Source organism: Dendronephthya gigantea, unplaced genomic scaffold (assembly GCF_004324835.1).
Source record: "Dendronephthya gigantea isolate DGI-Jeju-01 unplaced genomic scaffold, DenGig_1.0 000051F, whole genome shotgun sequence".
NCBI lineage: Eukaryota > Metazoa > Cnidaria > Anthozoa > Malacalcyonacea > Nephtheidae > Dendronephthya > Dendronephthya gigantea.
In genome coordinates this window covers 844,977-864,102 of record NW_021163061.1, presented here as the reverse complement: position 1 = coordinate 864,102, position 19,126 = coordinate 844,977, and the positions used below count along the sequence as shown (strand labels likewise).

Genomic DNA, 19,126 nt, shown 5'->3' with positions numbered 1-19,126 from the left:
GAGATCGATTTGTTGACGTGCAGATGAAGGATTTGTTTCATTGTTTGTGCGACCATAGACTATCGAAGGGAAGTCTTTGGTGTGACAAAGACAAATAGTTTGCGTGTGGAAACAAGTTGCCTGGGCAAACGATGCTACATGGGGGGCATCAGAGAGACAATCTTCACAGAAATCATAAATAATAAATAACTTCAAGCTAATTGCTTCGCAGCGCGTAAAGGCTCTAAGATATTTTGAAAATCGTGTAAATGGTTGACTAGAATAGTTCTCAGGATGCTCGATATTTTTCATGAAAATCGCTACATTTTAAACGCAATTGTTTGAGATATATACAAGAATGTCATATGTCAATCATGCACGAATCAAGTGACTTTTCTGGTGACATTTTCGATTCGATATTTTTCCCCTTATCGGCGGCTGGCTATTATCGTATGAACCGGCTCAGCAAGCCGACAAACTGTCAAAATATACATCCACATATTCGGTTTCAACTGTGCGTGACTTACTTTATAAGCCATTAGCAAATTAGTGGCCCAGCCCATATATTAAGTTCGTAGGAGCCAAGTCTATTAGCAATATCGTTGAAATGAAAGATAACGCTATAATAGTGATGCGGTTTAACAAGAATGTGGCGTAATTAAAAAATATTGCGTTTAATATTTGAAAGAAACTGGGATCGTATTACTGAATATAACTCCTCCTGTACTATTGGCTTTGAATAAATTGTTTTCGGTTTTAAATTGCAAGGAAATCGTTCGAGATTAAGTTTGGATTAAGTGTACTCACAGACGTGTTCACTGCCCCACATTTCTCATAAGCAAGTTGGCAGAGTAACCAAATTATTAAATGACTGTAATCAGCCATTTTGCAAGAAGAAGAATTGTTAAAATACAGCCATTTACTTTAGCAGAATCAGGACTTTGTTATCTTTGGTTTTCAAAACTATATAAAAACTATCTACACTTACACTATTCACTATATATTTATATCTACAGAATGTTTTTTAAAAATAATTATTGAAATATAAATAGACTAAAAAGAGGTGTTATTAAATTCAAGATATTTAAGTTTCCTGGAATCCTAGCTCTCCACCTCCATATCCTGGTCAAATAACAGACCATTATCTTGCTCGATACCCGAGGAAATATATTTATAATGGTTGCAACAAAGCACTCGTGTTGAGGGCAAGCACGAACAATCTTGAAGAACGGAGGTTCTGGAATATAAACACAGGAAAAACTATCGTGATGTTTCCAGTAAAGGTTTAGGATTTTCAACAGAAGTAGTATAGGATTTTCAACTCACAGAACGGAATACAAATCTTTCAAACTCACCTCGTTGAGAACAGGGCATTGATCTCCTCCAGGGAGCGATTCTTCGTTTCCGGAACAAATTTGAAGATGAAAATAATTGCTAGCAGCCCGAGAATAGCATAAAGAAAAAATGTCCAGGAAACACCAATAGAATCTGAATGATATAAAAATAAATGATATAAAAAAATACACGCAGGATTTTCATGAAGACACACCACTCCGTTTTGTTAGCCTTTATTTGTCCTTTTGTTCTACACAGCTTTTGTTATCTAATAAAAAGCTTGTTTGCTAAACTTTGAATGGAGAAACACTGCATGTGAAATACCTACCCAAAAGATCCAGCATTGTTAAAGAAACAACGAGATTTGAAGTCCAGTTGAGAACCGTCGTCGCTGCAAACGCCCGACCCTTGATGGCTGTTGGAAATATTTCACTCAACACCAACCAACTCACTGCAATAACACAATTATTGACATTAAATCTTATTATCATTAAAACTGGATCTCTAAGAACAGTTCAGAACAGATAGAGCTATCCAGGATTCCTTCTGTAGTAACACTGAATCAATAAGAGATTATCCTAGCTGAACCTCTAGGAAGAACAGCTTAGAACTGATAGAGGTATCCAGTATAAATAAAGTTTGTTTAGTTTAGGTTTCCTCCTGTAGTAACACTGGATCAATAAAAGATGATTCTTACTGGACCTCTAGGAAGAACAGTTAAGAACTGATAGAGCTATCTAGTAGAAATAAAGTTAGTTTAGTTTAGGTTTCCTCCTGTAGTAACACTGGATCAATAAGAGATGATCCTTACTGCACCTCTAGGAAGAACAGTTAAGAACTGATAGAGCTATCCAGTATAAATAAAGTTAGCTTAGTTTAGTTTAGGTTTCCTCCTGTAGTAACACTGGATCAATAAGAGATGATCCTTACTGCACCTCTAGGAAGAACAGTTAAGAACTGATAGAGCTATCCAGTATAAATAAAGTTAGCTTAGTTTAGTTTAGGTTTCCTCCGGTAGTAACACTGGATCAATAAGAGATGATCCTTACTGGACCTCTAGGAAGAACAGTTAAGAACTGATAGAGCTATCTAGTAGAAATAAAGTTAGTTTAGTTCATGTCCCCTCACCTGGTCCATAACCGGCAGAATATCCCCCAGCAAAGGCCATGAGAGAGAATACCGTTAAATATTTAACGAAACTTGGTATTTCATCATCTGATTCATTCGTAGACCGCTTCTTGGTTGCAATATGTGTCTCCACGCCACTCGGCGATGGCTGAGGGTAACAAAGAAGCCTTACTTCGCTCTGATCCAGTTGAGGTTTTGAAGAAAACAACGGCGAATTGACACGAATGATCGTTGTAGACGTTTGAAGTTCCAGTTGCGTGAAAGATCTAAAGGATTGCGTCTTTGATGCGTTATAAAAGTTCGTGTTGAGTATAGGTAACGTGGTGAATGATGGTTGAACAGAAAGTTTCATGTCTTTCGCCAAAGTGGACCGATTATTGACATGGTAAACACAAGTAGTGGTCATGAAGGTATACGAAGGACTGGGGGATGTTGCATTGATAGGTGGACTCCCGTGTCCACGAGGATTCTCGCAGATCCCGTGATGGTATGACCCGGGGGAACACAGTGTTACGGTAAATAGAAGACAAATGCTGACGGTCATGATGATGGAGCCAGCCAGGAAGAACCGACGACGACCTTGGAAAATCAAATATATACACTTAGAAATATCAATGTATTCTGCATGCGAAATTGAGCGAAACTCGTATACTTTAACTAAAACTGTGCTAAGATTTGATCGGAAGCAGTTGAGAAAAATTCAGTAAGCATTTGTCGCGTTTTCGTCCCTGCGACAGAAAGCAAAACTAGATGATACGTAGGTTAAGAGCGATGAATTTTCAGCCAGAAAAACAATCCTAAACCACAGCTAGATAAAGCAAATTGTTGCGAATGCATATAAAAACTAGGTGCCATTATGTATTATGTTTTCAAACTGACGATTGACGAACCTGCCTTGTCCACCAAAAACAACGTGACGACAGTTGCAACCAACTAAAATTGTATTAAAAGAATATCGATTATGTTTCGAAGTTTTGTAGATAAATGTTGAGTATTCTTCCAAGTGAGGGTTAAAAATATTTGCTCATTTTTCAGTTGTATATATTCTTTGCAATGATCAACTTGCGTTGAGGAAGAATGGCGGTGAAATTCTGAGTAAAACATTGCAAAATGCAAGCCCATTTAAACCGAAGAAAAATCTATGATTTCATTGAAAACAAACCTTTGTCAGACCAATTCCCACGGTAGCCAAAGTCGCTGCAGAATGTGAACGAAATCCGATGTTTTCAAATATCAATGGAGCGTAATACAAGACGCTTGGCTGGCCTGTGAACTGAATGGTGGTGCTTGATATCAATTACAGCTGTGTGTATGTGAAACGTTGTAAAGTGAACGAGAAGTGAGATATTTTACCTGCTGGAAAAACACAATTCCAAGACCTACAAACATTCTGTCCCTCATGTTTTCATGGTGGCCAAATAAATAACAGATGTTGTATTTCTAAAAAAGACGAAATGATGGAATTTATCAATGTTTATGCTACATTTATAATGATGCAGCAGAGAGCTTATTTTAACATGTTGTAATTTTGATAATGTTCAAATCCAAAACTTAATCCTATTCCCCAGAATGTTGGAAATTATTGCTTAGAAATTCGCTTTTGAGGAAAGTTTGGGTAGTGTCAGTGTTGCAGGTCCTCGCAAGAATGATTTTCATTGGCTGAACTTTACAACACATTTCTGTTTCAACCAATAGCATAGCTTCGTTCTTTAGAAAGGATGCATAGAACAGCATTATCCAATTGGACGAAAGCTCCCGAGAGCTGCAAGTTTCTTACATGTTCAAGGTTGAGAGCATCTTTCATTTTTTCTATGGCTTCTTCAGGTACAACATCAGCATGATCCAGTAATCTCATTACTCTCAATGCCTGGACAAACAAAAAGGCAAGCTTTAATGAAAATAAATAACGAACTTTGTGTGTGATTAAAACTTAATTTTCTCATCCTAAATTTGAAACCAATACTATGCAACTATTTTTTTTCAGTCTGATGAGTATTAATATCCAGATATGAGAAATCTTCTTTACTTTAGCATCCTGTCCTTGGCAGACAAGCCATCTTGGACTGGGGGGTAGAAAGATAATACCATAGCCTTGTATCAAGGCTGGAATGCCAGAAAGTCCAAACATGTAACGCCTAAAATGATAAAGGCCAAACGTTAACTGTGTGTGTTATTCAAGTATTTATTATTATTTATTTATTTATTTTGTTCAAGCAAGGATCACAGACATCTTCATAAATCTACATAATTTTACAAAACAACACTCACCAGCCATTGTCAGTATTGATAAACATATAGTTGACCAGATAGGCTGACAAAAGACCGCATACAATACCAATCTCGTTCAAACTTACTAGAAGACCTCGCCGTTTCTGAAGAAAGAAGAATACCTAGTGTTAAAATCTTACCAAAGAACAATCAATATTGCTCAAATCAATTTCATAGCTGCACTTATGATCATCTAATTCATCTTGGTGCTACAATTTTACCAATTATCAGAGGTAAGGGGGACACTGATCTGCCCCCTCCAATCAAGGTCACTCTCCTCCCTCTAATTCCCCACTCCACATCCTAGGAGATATCCACGCATACTCACAGGGGGAGCAATTTCTGCAATGTAAATGCATTCTGCGATGGCTGACAGAGAGGTTCCAAAACCAACGATGAGTCGACCAACAATCTATCAAAAACAAATGTATCATTATGATTAGTATCTAAGGCAATGTCCTCCATATAACCTACGTTGCAGTCAAATATAACCAGAGAGCAGTGTGGCAGCGTCTTTAAACAACTTAGCATCAAATATGGTATAACAACTGCCTAAAATAGTCAAAAGACTTCTCAACGTTTCGACCTGAGGGCCTTTGTCAGGAGAGTTAGTATGAAGAGTTAGTATCATACTAACTCTCCTGACGAAGGCCCTCAGGTTGAAACGTTGAGAAGTGTTGTCTATTTTAGGCAGTTGTTATACTACATTTGATGCTATGTTGCAGTCAGATACACTGTAATACATCCTTCATGGTTATAAGTACAGAAAGTACTATGGCTGCACCAGAGCTGCAAACTCACCAGTAATGAATATGTTGGAGCAAAGGCCAATATCAGAGCACCAGTAAAAAATACAAATGCATTAATAATTATCGTCCGTCTTCGACCAAAGAAGTCAATTATGTATCCTGGGAACAGAAATATTTAACATTCAAGAAACAGCAACTCCGAGGAAACATCTTGACTTCATATTCTGAAGCTAACCTCCTGCCAATGAGCCAAGCAATGCTCCAAACAACATGGAACTGACAATCATTTCTTGTTGTTGACAGTCCAGTCGAAAATCTTCTTTCAATTGAAGCATAGCTCCTGATACAATCCCTAAACAACATGTTATGATTTTGGTTAGGTAAAACCAACAACAAGTTGGAGAACAAAATATTTGTAATAATTAAATAATAATGGAAATGCCATTGGCAATAAATGGAAATGTTGATGCTTCACCTAGTTTATATGGTATTGCACCACAGCCAGACTTATTATTGGGTTGCTGTAGCTCATTTGCACATCCCCTTGCCTTAGACATGTATAGATCAACCCTTAATGCACTCTGATCAAACCTCTTCACACTCTGGGGCCGGTTGTATAAAAACGTAGTTAACTTTTAACAATAGTTAGTACAGAATTCACCAATCAGAGTCATGTATTTCTGAGTTGACTACGATTTAACTACGCAAAATGTAGTTAAGAGGTTTATTCAACCGGCCCCCATGGTGTCTCCACTGGTCTAAATTATTCATTTGCTTCACAGGCCAACTGAAAGTATGTTTCCAGATTAGTGGATTACATTTATACTAGGTTTTAGAAAGGCAATAACAATTACTCAGATGCATGCTGTGTGATAAAATATGTAAATGGACGTGTTTCTTCCTACCTAAATCATATCCAAACAGAACGCCACCAAGAGAGGCAACCATGGCCGCAATCAGATATCTTGTTGAGCCACTGATATTGATACATCTAAACAAGAAGAGCAGGGTATATTTATTGATAATGGTGATGGATAGCATTGTGTCTTACCAGCCTATTAGTTTGAAATCTTCACATATTTGACTCTGTCTAATGGCAGACAACTTTACTCATCTGGGGCCGGTTGTATAAAACTTTTAACTATGCGCACATTTTGCATAGTTAAATTGTAGTTAACTCAGCGATACATAACTCTGATTGGTCAATTCTGTCACTAACTATAGTTAAAAGTGAACTACGTATTTATACAACCGGCCGCAGTGATGAAAAGTCTTGGTACAGTACAGATATACCAAATATCATTGCCATACCCAGGAGTGTCTCTAGTTTCCACAGATGGTTGTTCTGTCATTTCCATCTCATGGTACAAACGTTCCTCTTGTTTGGAGGAATCATCCAACAGATTGTCTAAAAACACCATCACTAGTGGTAGTACTACCTTATACCATTTAATACTATCGTATTTCACGTTAGCTAAGGATTGTTCCACACATCAGCATGATAAAGTCAGTGAAAAACGTGATAAAACCTGTCATTTTTGTCACTTGATAAAACCCGTCATTCTTCGTCTAAAGCCAGGTAATTTTACGTGAAAATAACAGCATAATGCCCAAGTTATTTAGTGAAATTCAAACCTGATTCATTCATCATGATTAAGTTAGTTCATTGAGCACATTAATCTACAAAAGAACATGGGCAACCATTAGGAGGAATCGCTTGTGTGAAATGGATCGAAATTTTGAATATTTCCACTGTAGATACCTTAAATCACAATGATATGTTGAACAAGACTACTGTGCATTGTTAAAGATGTTATTTTTAACAAAATAATAATTTTAAACGAAGAACAAAGAAGAAACGAAGAACAAAGGATTACAGAAACTATCTCGGTGTTCGGACGGACATTCGACGGAAATCGTCGTGAAACATCGTACCATGCTCGGGTTTCGCATCATCAGTATAACAACCAGTGATAACAGGTAATGGTATAAACGAGTTTTTAATTAGTTAATTGAGTTTGTCCCTTTTTAAGCTTTGTTTCATTTTGCATTTCTTAGTTGGACTGGAAGGGGGGAGGGTGCAGACCCCACTCTTGCTGCCTACCCGGAGGTGCAGCGGTGGGCAACAATGCCCGCCCAACTCAGTCTGCCTTGAATCTCCCCCCCCCAATAATTCCAGTCGCCAAATAGCTAAGGATTTTGGTTTGGTAAACGATCAAACCAAGACCTATTCGTTTTCCAGTTATTTTTAAAAAATCCTGGTAGAATCTTCCAATTGACGCCCAGCAACAACCTTTTACGTTCTCGTCTTATCTCCTCCCACGAGACACGAATTAAATTTAACCCCCGGGAAAGTTTGCTAAAAAGAATCCTTTTGGCTAAGCTTGATTTGATATTGTGGTGTGGTTTAGCAAAAACGGTGCCGGCGACGTCGTCTGTCGGTCTGTGAGGTGGGGCTGACATGATATATATATGATACACCCAATACCTGATCGTTTTCGCCAAATTGATATATTGACATGCGCAAGACAGTCCTCGCAATACTGAAACAACTCCCAAACACGCAGTTTCATATCAAAAATACTGCGTTGTCATTGATTGTCAATTGTTACAGTTCTTTCCATCAGTTTAGTACTTTTAATATCAACAGTTTATATAAAATAGAATCCATCTGGCTAGATAAGAATCATCCTCTGTTTTGGAGATCGGTCGTTTATCCAGGTAAAAGCTTAGCTTGTTTCCTGCTGTTTTTACGCGTTCTTAAAACGTCTGTCATCGACGCCTCAGCTAGACCTCCCCGTGTGATCCTCAAGTGGAGCTAGAGTGTCATTGAAGAGCCAACATGGGTTACACAGTAATGCGATTTAAGAAAGGTACATTTCAAATCCTTTTATCTCAACAATTTCCAGACGCTTCCAGTTTATCACGAACTTGCCCGCGGCTAAGTCTCTGTCAAACGCGTATTCGACCGAAATTACATGTGCTTAGAGATCGCGTGTGTGATGGACGAGATGATGGATGAAACGTTTACGAACGGCTGGGTAATGAAATTCTCTAGAAAATGAACAAGCCTGAGACGTTTGTGACGACGAGGAATTTACCAGGTAAAAATTCTGGAACTTAAAAGAATGAAACTTTATCAGTTTGCGATTGCACTGAATTTTAAACTCTGGAGTAGTAAATGCCTTTCCACTAAAGTAAACTCTTCCCACAAAGCGTGAACTTGCTCGCTGCAAGGGTGTTTTCTGTAGATCGAAAACAATGATATTTTACCACATGTTTTCATGATCACATGGAGAAAAGTATAAATATTAATGATTTCAAGTGATTGTCGAGTGCTATAGGCGTTGCTGACGCATATCCTTAAATAAACCCGTTTTCGGACACGTTTTATTGTATTATTTCATCACAACATAATGCTAGCTATCCGTTACAAATTGCAAGACTAGTATCGTATAGTGGAGCACTAACAATCAATAAAGACAATGGACAAACGTGATGTAGGTAAATGTTATTATTAATGGATTATCTCAGACAACACGATGTGGCAAAAGGATGCAAATATAATAAAATTCAGCAGGTTTGTAATGCATTTTGCCACCGGAAACTTTACTTTTGAATTTACTTTTCTGAAATTATTCCAACATTTAGCAATTATCGTTCCAAAATATTACACCGTTTTACCTCATAGCATAGGAAATCGCACGTAGTGTAAAATGTTTTAAAATATGAGAATAAAAGGACGCTAGGATAGATTATAGAAATGATTCAACACGTTTTACAGCACTTATATAGTTACGTACACAAGTATACGCAGATTGTTTATATCTATCATTGGACGGATAAAATTATATAATATTTCTACTTCGAACGGTCAAATATATTAAAAAATGGATATAAACATTGTCTTGTAGTTGCATTTAGACTTGAAAATAGCGTTGAAAATAGACTGAAGTCTTTGACTTTGCAAATTCGATATGGCTTCAATCCTCAGCATGCGATAATTGATATTTCTGCTACTTTCCTGTATGTCATTCTAACCTTCCGCTGCCTCTTCATGAATGCAATGAGCAATACAATGTAAAAGCGGCTAGTTTTGCTGTTTATGGATGTATAGATTGTGCGGTTACGGACGATATTTTACCTCGTTGTGTGCCTAGTGACGTTGACGGTGGATGTCATAGGGAGATCTAAATCTTGAAGTAGCAACCATTTAAAACAGAAATAGGACGGATCAAATATAATTACATTGCATTGATAATCAGTTCTAATGCGGAGGTCCTGTACACGAATGATCTCCGTTTAATGCGTACCACAGGATCAATTGACCAGATTTTCTGAGAATTATTAAAGCTTATGGTACTCTGAGCTGAAGGCACGAATCAAACATTTTCTCAGTTGCATATACTGTCTTGAGAGTATCACGAATGATTATGCGAAAGTTGACAAGGTTTTCCCGGAATAATTTTAAGGACAAATTGCGTGGTTGGCCAGGTCAAGGTGACGTTATGATGAGCTAATGTTGGTTAAAATCCAGAACTTGATGTATTTGAACTGCCAATTACTCGGTCTATACATTACCAATTGATAAGTTAAGAAAGGATCCCGATTTACAAGTGTGTGGGATCAGTACTGTAGGAACTCCGAACTCCAGCAGTGATTAAATTCACGGGCCATTTTCGCGCCAAACTCAATGCTGACTGCTTACGCCATTTGACGAAACTCGAAGTTGTTGGAAACTGAGTAGCCCAAGCTCTCCAGTACCTTTGTACCCTGTCGTATCCTGTATTGCTAGGTCCTAGAATGATCGCACTTAGCAACGATGTTTTAGTTAGTGGGCGTAGACATCAGCCACATCCATTAGGTTGGAATGATCAACAAATATATCTTTCATATTCAGTGGTAAACTAGGGGGGCGTTATGAAGCAGATTAACACCTCTCTACCACAAAAACTTTTGTGTATTTTCCATAAACTGCTGTTTAATACTTCATTTATTATCGTTTAAAACACATCTACGAAATTATCGCGCATCGGCTAAGGCCTTTGGCAATTGGCATTGCGAAAAGGATCATAAATAATGAACTTTTTTGCGTTTACTTTATTGGATGTTTATCTTTAATAGATCGCTATGACGTTAAGATCCCCACGCGTCATCCATCTCACGTAAATTGCCAGTACACCTGCATTACATAAATCCTTTTTAATTTACTTAAAGAAATTCTTGTTTGATTTAGGTTTAAGATCGAAAATATTGACAAAATATGCCATGCAAATCCTCTGCCTTATAAAGGTGTTGTTTTGAAAGCGTGGAAACAGTGAGGACCGTTGGCCCTTGAAAAACTTGTGAGATTCCCCAAATGAGACCAGTCGCCTGTGGCCGTGTTTCAAAAGGTTGTTTAGCGAGGCGATGCGTGTGTTGGTATACGCATACACGTTGCAGAACGAAAAATTTTTTAACAGTTTTAAAAAAGTTTAAAAGTTTTTATTCATACAGAAGAAATCTGGTAATTCCTTTGTAGAAAGAATAAAGGATTTCTAAAACCATTGTTACACAATTTCTCCTGCATTTACGTGAAGCACGAAGCCGATTACATGTGGACACAATTGAATGTTTCCTCTCGAAGCGAATGATAGAAGAAAAACTCGAAGCATTTGATGAATGCACGATGGCATTTTACGAACAATCAGTTATATAAAACGGCTCTCAAAAAACATGCAGACATATATTTCGGAAGGAATTCTGAAAAGCTCAGAAAACCGTCAAATATAAATATGTACAAATTTGAATTCAAAACAACCTCTAATATCGTAATTAAATGGGCATCCATACCAAAATGAATACCATAGACGATTCTTTCCGTGCCAATTGACGTGTCAGTCTGCGCGAACGGAAAAATTACAAACACACACAATACGATTGGGAATTCTGTAGTGAGATAAGCCCTAATCAGCTGCTTCCCTAGAGTCAAAAATCGGAAATGTTTATGAAATAACTTTCCGAAGATCTTATCTTCAAAACACCTGTGATGTTTCTTTTATAGGTTTGAGAGCTCAACGGAGCAACGCTGAAATTTTGGGCAAAGGAATACTTTGAAACACCGGAACATTTGAAACAATTGTTTGTTTCATTTATTATGGTAATGCAGAGGGGGTTGTCATTTTTGTGTAGGAGGTCAAACTGAAACTTGAGATCTTTATGATGTAGCTTATTTGCATGTAACTAAAATCAGGCTGTATTCTTTTAAATTTAGTCTGGTTCGAAGCGGTGGAAACGGACCTCAAGTATCGTGATGTCGGGTCCATCGATCGCATGGAGCAACGTCGATTTCACTCTTAAAGAATTTGTACAGAAAAACACGTTACCACAGGCGGTTCGAGTCAAGAAAGACGCCAGTAAATCGATTGCTTTCAAAAGCAGCGTCGACTTGATACTTCACGAATCCAAAACAATAAAGAAAGTCGAAGCATGTGTCGTATCCGAAGGAAAGACGTTCGTCCTTCCCTATGACTGCCCGGCGAAGGTATTCCAGCTTACAAAAGCGGATGAATACGAGAGTTTAGGTGAGCTACGCAAGGTGTTGCCAACATGTCGATTTATTTTTGTGACAAGCGAGCCAAAGGATCAACAACTAGCGGACATTGAACGTGGGGAGGTATTGACCATTGTGTTTAAAAGAAACATTAGCGGTTCTGATGTCTTTACTTGCACTCGTAAGAAATCCGGCGAGAAGATTGAAATTAAAGCAAGTGCGAAAGGAGGTTTTGCTGCTATGGGTACCACAGCTGAGCGAAAAATAAACGACTTCGTCCGTCAATATTCGACGTTTCCTGTGGCAATTGGCCTGACAGAGTCGACCCTGACAAATAAGGCATTTAGTGCACTTAACGATGTTATATCGCAGTCAAAAAGTGGATTAATACATCTAAAAAGATGTTTTGCAGTTGATACAGTTATTGGTTCTAGTCTTGGTAAAAAGAAGACTGTTTATGCCATTCCCAAAGCGCTGGAAATTACGGTAACCGCTTCAAAAGCTTTGTTGCAATCAGACAGCGAGCATACGGACTTTTGCAGGAAGTTACATGAAGATGTGGATCAGGCATCAGTCACAACTCGTTTGAATCTGGCCGTGTCCTTTTCAAAGGTTGAAAATGAAGTACTACAATGGGTCTACGGAGACGATAGTGCCTACGATGAAGTGGTGCCTCTTGCAACGGGGAAAGGTAAAAATTCGAAGGTGAACGGCGAGTTACCAAAGCGTGACGGGGGTGTTAGGGAGCAAGTACGACAAATCAGTGGCTCTGACTTAAATAGCAAAGAATCGAAAGAAAAGATCAAGGAGAAAGAATCGAAAGAAAAGATCAAGGAAAAGGAACCGAAAGAAAAAGAAAAGCCAAAGGATAAAGAACCAAAAGAGAAAGCGACTAAAGAAAAGAAGGTGAGATATATTCTAGTGTATTCAAGCCATTTTACTGTATACCTATTAATATACCACACACAACAAACTCCACCCGGAATGCAACAATCTTTCAGACTAAAGATTCGAGCTATGAAGATAATTTGTCTTAAATGAGAGTTAGCTATATGTATTATCATTTCATTGAATGCCCTAATTGCACGCTGTTCAAGAATTTAGATCAAAAATGATAAAGGGTTAAGATATTGTTAGATGTTTGTATGACCTGCTTGTGTTTGATACAATTTGATGCCTAACTTAATTTACGTGGACTCCCAATCAAGTTTCAACAACGAGTTAAGATCAATTAATGTTGAATTAACAGCCTCAAGTGTTGCGAATCCATTTTCAAATTGTTGCATATGTACGACCCTTTCGTCATCAGCAATCAGTAATCTTTCAATAAGCAATCATCCTGCAATTTTTCGACGTGTTGCGAAACTGCAGGAAGGAAGACAGTATTTTATCACGTACGTGTCGGAGATTTAGTGAACCCTAATCTCGCTAAAATCTCGGCTAAACTTGGATAAATACAATCAAAGTGTTTATACCATCATTGACCCGCCACATCACGGCACAGGGCTTCAACTTTTAGCGCTGGATTGGCGCTATCAGTTCTAAGCTATTTTCTGTATGTACATAAAATTGATCTATTGTCAATTGCGGGCTCGCATGTACAGATAGTTAACTAATCATGTTATTTGTGTCCTATACAAATGACGGATGGTTTGAAAATAGTATCGACAACACTAGCAGAGAATATTGAATGTAGGGGGTTTATTTTTAAAGGCAATTTCACTGTAAAAAATGTTCCGCGAAATTCCGCTAATTCTTTCAAAATGCATTTCAGACATTGCCTGCCAGAATATAATTAATGTAAATACACCCATGCCGGACGTAATTATTTTGGGAAAGTCGATAAAGGAGTCTTTTAAACCGCAGCGAATTTATACGTGTTAAAATTGTCATGGCAATATCGTTATTCATATAGTCATTTAATTATATACTGTTCTTTCAACGAGAGTTCTGGCACTTCTAAGAATGGTCATGTTCAAACCTTGAGGGTTAATTGGACATAATTGAAAATTGACTATTATTATTCTTTAGCCATAAGTCTATTTAATACCATTAAATCAAGATTGTGTTTCATGGAATTCAGACGGGGGCTAATTTAGGTCACGTTCAGGAAATACGATATTCCTCCAACGGGCCTAAGTTCGGCTTAAAATGACCTTGTTTATACCTGCTTAAGAGCCTAAAGTCTCCTGCAAAGCAGCTGAAGTCTAAATAATAGCCTTGTTTAAAAAACAGCCTAGATCGGCGCTACTTTGTAAACGCTTAGCTTGAAATCTAAGATGTTCTGTCCATCGTTCTGTCCTCTAAACCTTAGCATTAATATTTCGAGAAGCTGTGAAAAGAATTGTTTTGAAAGCCATGGCATTCATTGATACGGCTATATGAAAAGGTAATACGGCTATGTATAAAAAATATTTTCTAAAAGCAAAAATGTCGACCCGCTGAGAACTGCTATTAAAAAAATTCTGCATGACGTTTGCGAAGTCAGCATGCTAGCAAGAATTCTATAAATCAAGGAGATAGCTCTAAACCGACTGTTTTGTTGTAGAGTGAAAAAGAATTTATCCATGCATGAATAGTTTCACGGAAAATATGAAATATTTTATAAATAAAAATCTTCGTTAACTTGAATTCCGCCATTTAGGATATGTATATAAATGAAGATGCGGTTGGCATCAGAAGGCTATCTACTAGCTACATATGTAAACTTATAAAGCGAGAAGTTTAGGTTTCCTCCCGTAGTGCTGTTTGGATCAATAAGAGACGATCCTTACTGGACCTCTAGGAAGAACAGTTCAGAACTGATAGAGCTATCCAGTATAAATAAAGTTAGTTTAGTTTAGGTTTCCTCCTGTAGTAACACTGGATCAATAAGAGACGATCCTTACTGGACTTCTAGGAAGAACAGTTTAGAACTGATAGAGCTATCCAGTGTAAATAAAGTTAGTTTAGTTCAGGTTTCCTCCTGTAGTAACACTGGATCAATAAGAGATGATCCTTACTGGACCTCTAGGAAGAACAGTTTAGAACTGATAGAGCTATCCAGTATAAATAAAGCTAGTTTAGTTCAGGTTTCCTCCTGTGGTTACACTGAATCAATACGAGATGCTCCTTACTGGACCTCTAGGAAGAAAAAAGCTTTAGCGTGTGTTGAACTGATTGTTGAGACATCTGTATCAGTGTATCCATATTACTTTATGAATAAAGTGATATAGTTCAAGATTTAGCATCAATGTCAATAAAAATTGTTTTATCCAAGGATAAAAAGACGAAAGAGGCTAAACAAGAGAAGCCTAAGGTTGAAAAATCCAAATCCAACGAGAAGCAAAAGGACGAGGGTCGTAAAGTGTCATCAAGTAAGGAAGAACCAGTTGAAGATCCGGTAGAAGATGACGCTGGTTACCTTGTTCCTGCTGAGCTGTTGAGAGCGCAAAGACAAGCCTCAGAAGAGGAAAATAAGGCTGGTCAAAGCAAAGAAAGAAGCTCGATTGGGGTCCAGTTGGGTAAGAATATAATTTTAACGCATATTTTGTTTGGAACTGTAGATCTTTCATGCAGTGTACGAAATCACATTACATTATGAAGATCCTTACTCGCTCGCTAGAGAGGTCTGTGGAGGCATCCAGCTAAAACCCCCCTCAAAAAACTAATGTTTAGTTTAGTCAAGTTTAGGTTCCTCCTGTAGTAACACTGAGTCAATAACAGATGATCAACTATAGATGACGAGTTTATAAGTTGGTCTAGTTGAGGTTCAAGTCCTTGACCTGCAATCACGATATTCCCCCTTAAAAATGAAATGTTAATGAAAATGAGGAATATTGATTTGAGATTGCATCAGCGGAAAAGGAGAGTTAGTAATGACGTAATTGTTTTGTGAGAGGAATCGCCGCGGTACTTGATGTAAAGACGATGCGACGAAAAATGTAACAATAACGGTGCTATTGAAGTTAACCTATGGTCGTCAACTGACAACCGCAAAAGGAACTACATAGCAAATGTAATGGCGCTTCGAGTTGGGCCTAACTCGTCATGGCGTAGCTATTGATATGATCATTGTAGTAACCTAAACATCGTCGTCTCCTGTGTTTAGTTAAATCAACTCCAAATAGAAAATGAAAAATTCTTCACTTGGAATCCAGTTTCTTCTAAAATGATTGCATCAGCAAATCTCGAGATCGGCCAACAAGAATAACTCGAAAAGATGACAGTTGTCATTCAAACGTGTCAAGTAATTCACAAATCGTTTCGTCCATATAAGTCGTTAAAATGTGCGAATTCAGGTCGGAAAATTAAGACCGCCCTTCATAGTACAACCCAAGTGTCTTGAGAGGTCTTGATATTGATACGACATTTTAAATTGTTTTGAAAAACAACTTGAATATACATAGATATTTTACATTTTTACATGTAGTACTGAACTATACTCTTGATTAAGAAAGATGTTATTCAATCTTAAGAGCACTAGATATGCAGTGCTCAGCATTTTGGCAGGTTGGCAGAATATAGACACCATATATGATTTGACATAACGAAGTGCTTCCACTGGACACTTGAAACAGGAGCTGAGCATATTGTAACTATTTGTTGTAAACGGGAAATCTAACATGATTATACCTGATTATCGCACCATTCTTAAATAATAGTGCTTCACATTTCCACTTCAACAATTCTAGTAGATTAAATATTGTAATAGGATTAATCCGGTGCAGAATCATAGCTATTTAAGGTGATGGCGTTGCTTGCTATAAAATTGTCTTCTATAGTCTTGACAACGACTTTTAAAACGTGCCTTTCGCTTAGGAATATGCAGAAACTATCTTTCAATTCTTAATACTGAAATCAAGAAAATAATTTGCAAATTCGCTCAAGCTAGAAGCATTTTTGACAGCGTCCGAGGGCAGGAATATACATCAGTAATAATAGTTGTGATGACCTTGAACTAAACACACTAAACACACGTCTTGCATTATATAGGCCGTTTTATGGACAAGGTGAAAGGCAAAAAAGATGGAAAGAAAACTGACCGTCCAGTGAGCAATATTGAGATCGTACATGAAACTCATGGGGAGCCAATCAAGAAGAGCGCTACCATGCCCGCAAACAGTAACATTAAGAAACCTGATCTTAAGAAGAAAGCTACAACAATGAGCGCAGATCAACTGAATAAAGATGATACGGATGACACAACAGATGGTGAGATATTATCATCATTAAACCGACATTGATTATCATAGTCAGGAGCCTTTTTTTAAAGACTTGGATTGGCGGTGTGGTGGGTTAGATTTATGTGGGGAGGGTGGCGCTGGGAGAAGGAGGTCTTGGGTCCCCCCCACTACACTACATGTATTGGAGGTGGGCACCCAATCTCATTGCCTTGTCTAACATAAACCTTTCTTCCCAGGTCCTGCCGCAAGTTCAAAGGAGAAGGAAGGGAAGAAACGGGATAAAGGAGTGTTTGGAACGGCTGGAAGGAAAGCTGGGGCTAAACTTCGTCATAAATTAGCCAGAAATAAAGCGGGCGATGAAGACGATAATTCGAAATCAACTTCACCAACATCATCTTTACCAACACCGCCAAAAGATGAAGAAATAGATGAGCAAGGTATGGTGCAAGCCACTTGAACAAAAAGCATTTAATTTTGTGTTTTTACCTGTCAAGGTTTGATCAAGGTACAAACTATCTTTTAGACAGAACTTTTAGGACAACAAAGAATTAAAATTCCAGTGAATAATAATAAGAAAAAGAAGGAAAAGAAGAAGCAACCAAGTTTCACTTTCATCGGTTCAAATCTAATAATTTGTTTATGTTTTTTAGACATGTATGTCACACCGGTCGACAACCAGCTTAGCAACTCCGCGTCAACGTCGATTGCTGACCGACAGCTTCCCTCCATCCCTCCGGAAGAGCTTCGTAAGCCGAGTACGATTTCGGTTCCAGATATTCCGTACGACGACGAAGATCTTTACGACGAAATTGAACCGAAGAAAAGCTTCAAAATTCCCAAAGATCTTTCAAAACTCAGCACGAGCGATATGTCTGAAGTTCTGCGTGCTCTAAATATGGCCGAACATGTGCCGAAATTTAGAAACGAACAAATTGACGGCGAAATATTTAAATCTTTAGACGAAAAAACACTTGGAGCACTCGGAGTAATAGACCCCGTGCAAAGATTAAAGGTGAAGAAATTATTGAAGGGCTGGCGACCTAAGTGATGATGAGATAACTCGTTAGTTTTGCAATATTCACCATAATATGATTGTAGGAAAATACTGTTTCAATAATCGGATGTAATTTACGCACACGATCTAAGTAATCTATAAACAACAACCGCACGATATGCCAGGCTGCTTTCCGAGGGGAAATTCAAGAGCGTCGTATACTGCTAACCAGGATTTGTATCAACATTTGTGAGAAAGAAAAAGTGCTCAAAATCGCGTTTGAAAGATCAAGAAGAAAAATATGGACTCTCGATATGAGGCAGACCTTTTACTCAACCCAGCCATCAGCAGAAGGGGCAAATCATGCATTCTAGACTAGCGATATGAATTAACAATAGAAGTTAAATTATTTTAGGTTAATAATAATATAAGAGGCGAGAGGATTCGTAGTCACGTAATTTGTAAGCAAATAGAATCGGGCTTTGTTGCCCTTACACACAAGTCATACAAAAACGAAGGATTGCTTTACTTTGAAAGGCGGCAGAAAAACTATAAAGTTTCTTTTGACTAATCATGCGTTTTGTCCTGTTTTTAAATCCTAGTGCGCCTGTATTTGAAGCTATGCAGCTCGTGTTTAAATTGCTTTTCCTATGAATAATCATGCAGCTGGTAACATACAAAAAATAACTTGTCCTTAGATTAACTTTATTGCATACCTTTGTCTCTACAGTATGATCAGCATTTTTAGATAATTAAGCAAGCCTGTATATTTTCATCATAACTTAGAAAATACGTTGGAAATTCACTTTGTAAAATTCTGTAATAAATCTTTGCCTTGTGTCACCGTCAACTGCTTTATAGAATGCTTCACTTTTTAGCGAGAAAACAGCGTAATAATTTTTATTTAATAATTTGAAAAATATGCTTTTAAATATATTTATAAACTATTTACAAATATAACTTTCTTGTGACTACA

The 19,126-nt window shown here is 37.7% G+C and overlaps 2 protein-coding genes across 2 annotated transcripts; one reads left to right on the top strand and one right to left on the bottom strand.

The window, feature by feature from the left end:
- Positions 1 to 567: 567 nt before the first annotated feature.
- Positions 568 to 7,382, bottom strand: LOC114528859 (solute carrier family 2, facilitated glucose transporter member 10-like). The gene is made up of 17 exons (XM_028550578.1): positions 7,222 to 7,382; positions 7,095 to 7,139; positions 6,771 to 6,867; positions 6,365 to 6,450; positions 5,695 to 5,811; positions 5,512 to 5,618; positions 5,039 to 5,122; positions 4,711 to 4,814; positions 4,469 to 4,577; positions 4,220 to 4,309; positions 3,796 to 3,882; positions 3,605 to 3,715; positions 3,333 to 3,375; positions 2,443 to 3,021; positions 1,643 to 1,765; positions 1,335 to 1,467; positions 568 to 1,216 (listed from the first exon to the last, which is right to left on the bottom strand). The coding sequence occupies exons 2-17, from the start codon at positions 7,108 to 7,110 to the stop codon at positions 1,081 to 1,083; spliced, it is 2,022 nt and encodes a 673-aa protein (XP_028406379.1). The 5' UTR covers positions 7,111 to 7,139; positions 7,222 to 7,382; the 3' UTR covers positions 568 to 1,080.
- A 1,457-nt stretch (positions 7,383 to 8,839) lies between these two features.
- On the top strand, positions 8,840 to 19,013 carry LOC114528708. Its single transcript, XM_028550385.1, has 7 exons — positions 8,840 to 8,959; positions 11,503 to 11,598; positions 11,713 to 12,897; positions 15,251 to 15,494; positions 16,966 to 17,184; positions 17,393 to 17,593; positions 17,807 to 19,013. The coding sequence occupies exons 2-7, from the start codon at positions 11,596 to 11,598 to the stop codon at positions 18,202 to 18,204; spliced, it is 2,250 nt and encodes a 749-aa protein (XP_028406186.1). The 5' UTR covers positions 8,840 to 8,959; positions 11,503 to 11,595; the 3' UTR covers positions 18,205 to 19,013.
- Positions 19,014 to 19,126: the final 113 nt, after the last annotated feature.

What these genes read in the sequence shown, in the direction of transcription:
- LOC114528708 (XM_028550385.1), top strand. An exon ending in AAGCGACTAAAGAAAAGAAG is followed by an intron (nt 12,898 to 15,250) that starts GTGAGATATATT and finishes GTTTTATCCAAG; the next exon opens with GATAAAAAGACGAAAGAGGC. An exon ending in TGAAGAAATAGATGAGCAAG is followed by an intron (nt 17,594 to 17,806) that starts GTATGGTGCAAG and finishes TATGTTTTTTAG; the next exon opens with ACATGTATGTCACACCGGTC.
- LOC114528859 (XM_028550578.1), bottom strand. An exon ending in GAAACTAGAGACACTCCTGG is followed by an intron (nt 6,451 to 6,770) that starts GTATGGCAATGA and finishes CTTCTTGTTTAG; the next exon opens with ATGTATCAATATCAGTGGCT. An exon ending in TTGCAGAAATTGCTCCCCCT is followed by an intron (nt 4,815 to 5,038) that starts GTGAGTATGCGT and finishes TTCTTTCTTCAG; the next exon opens with AAACGGCGAGGTCTTCTAGT.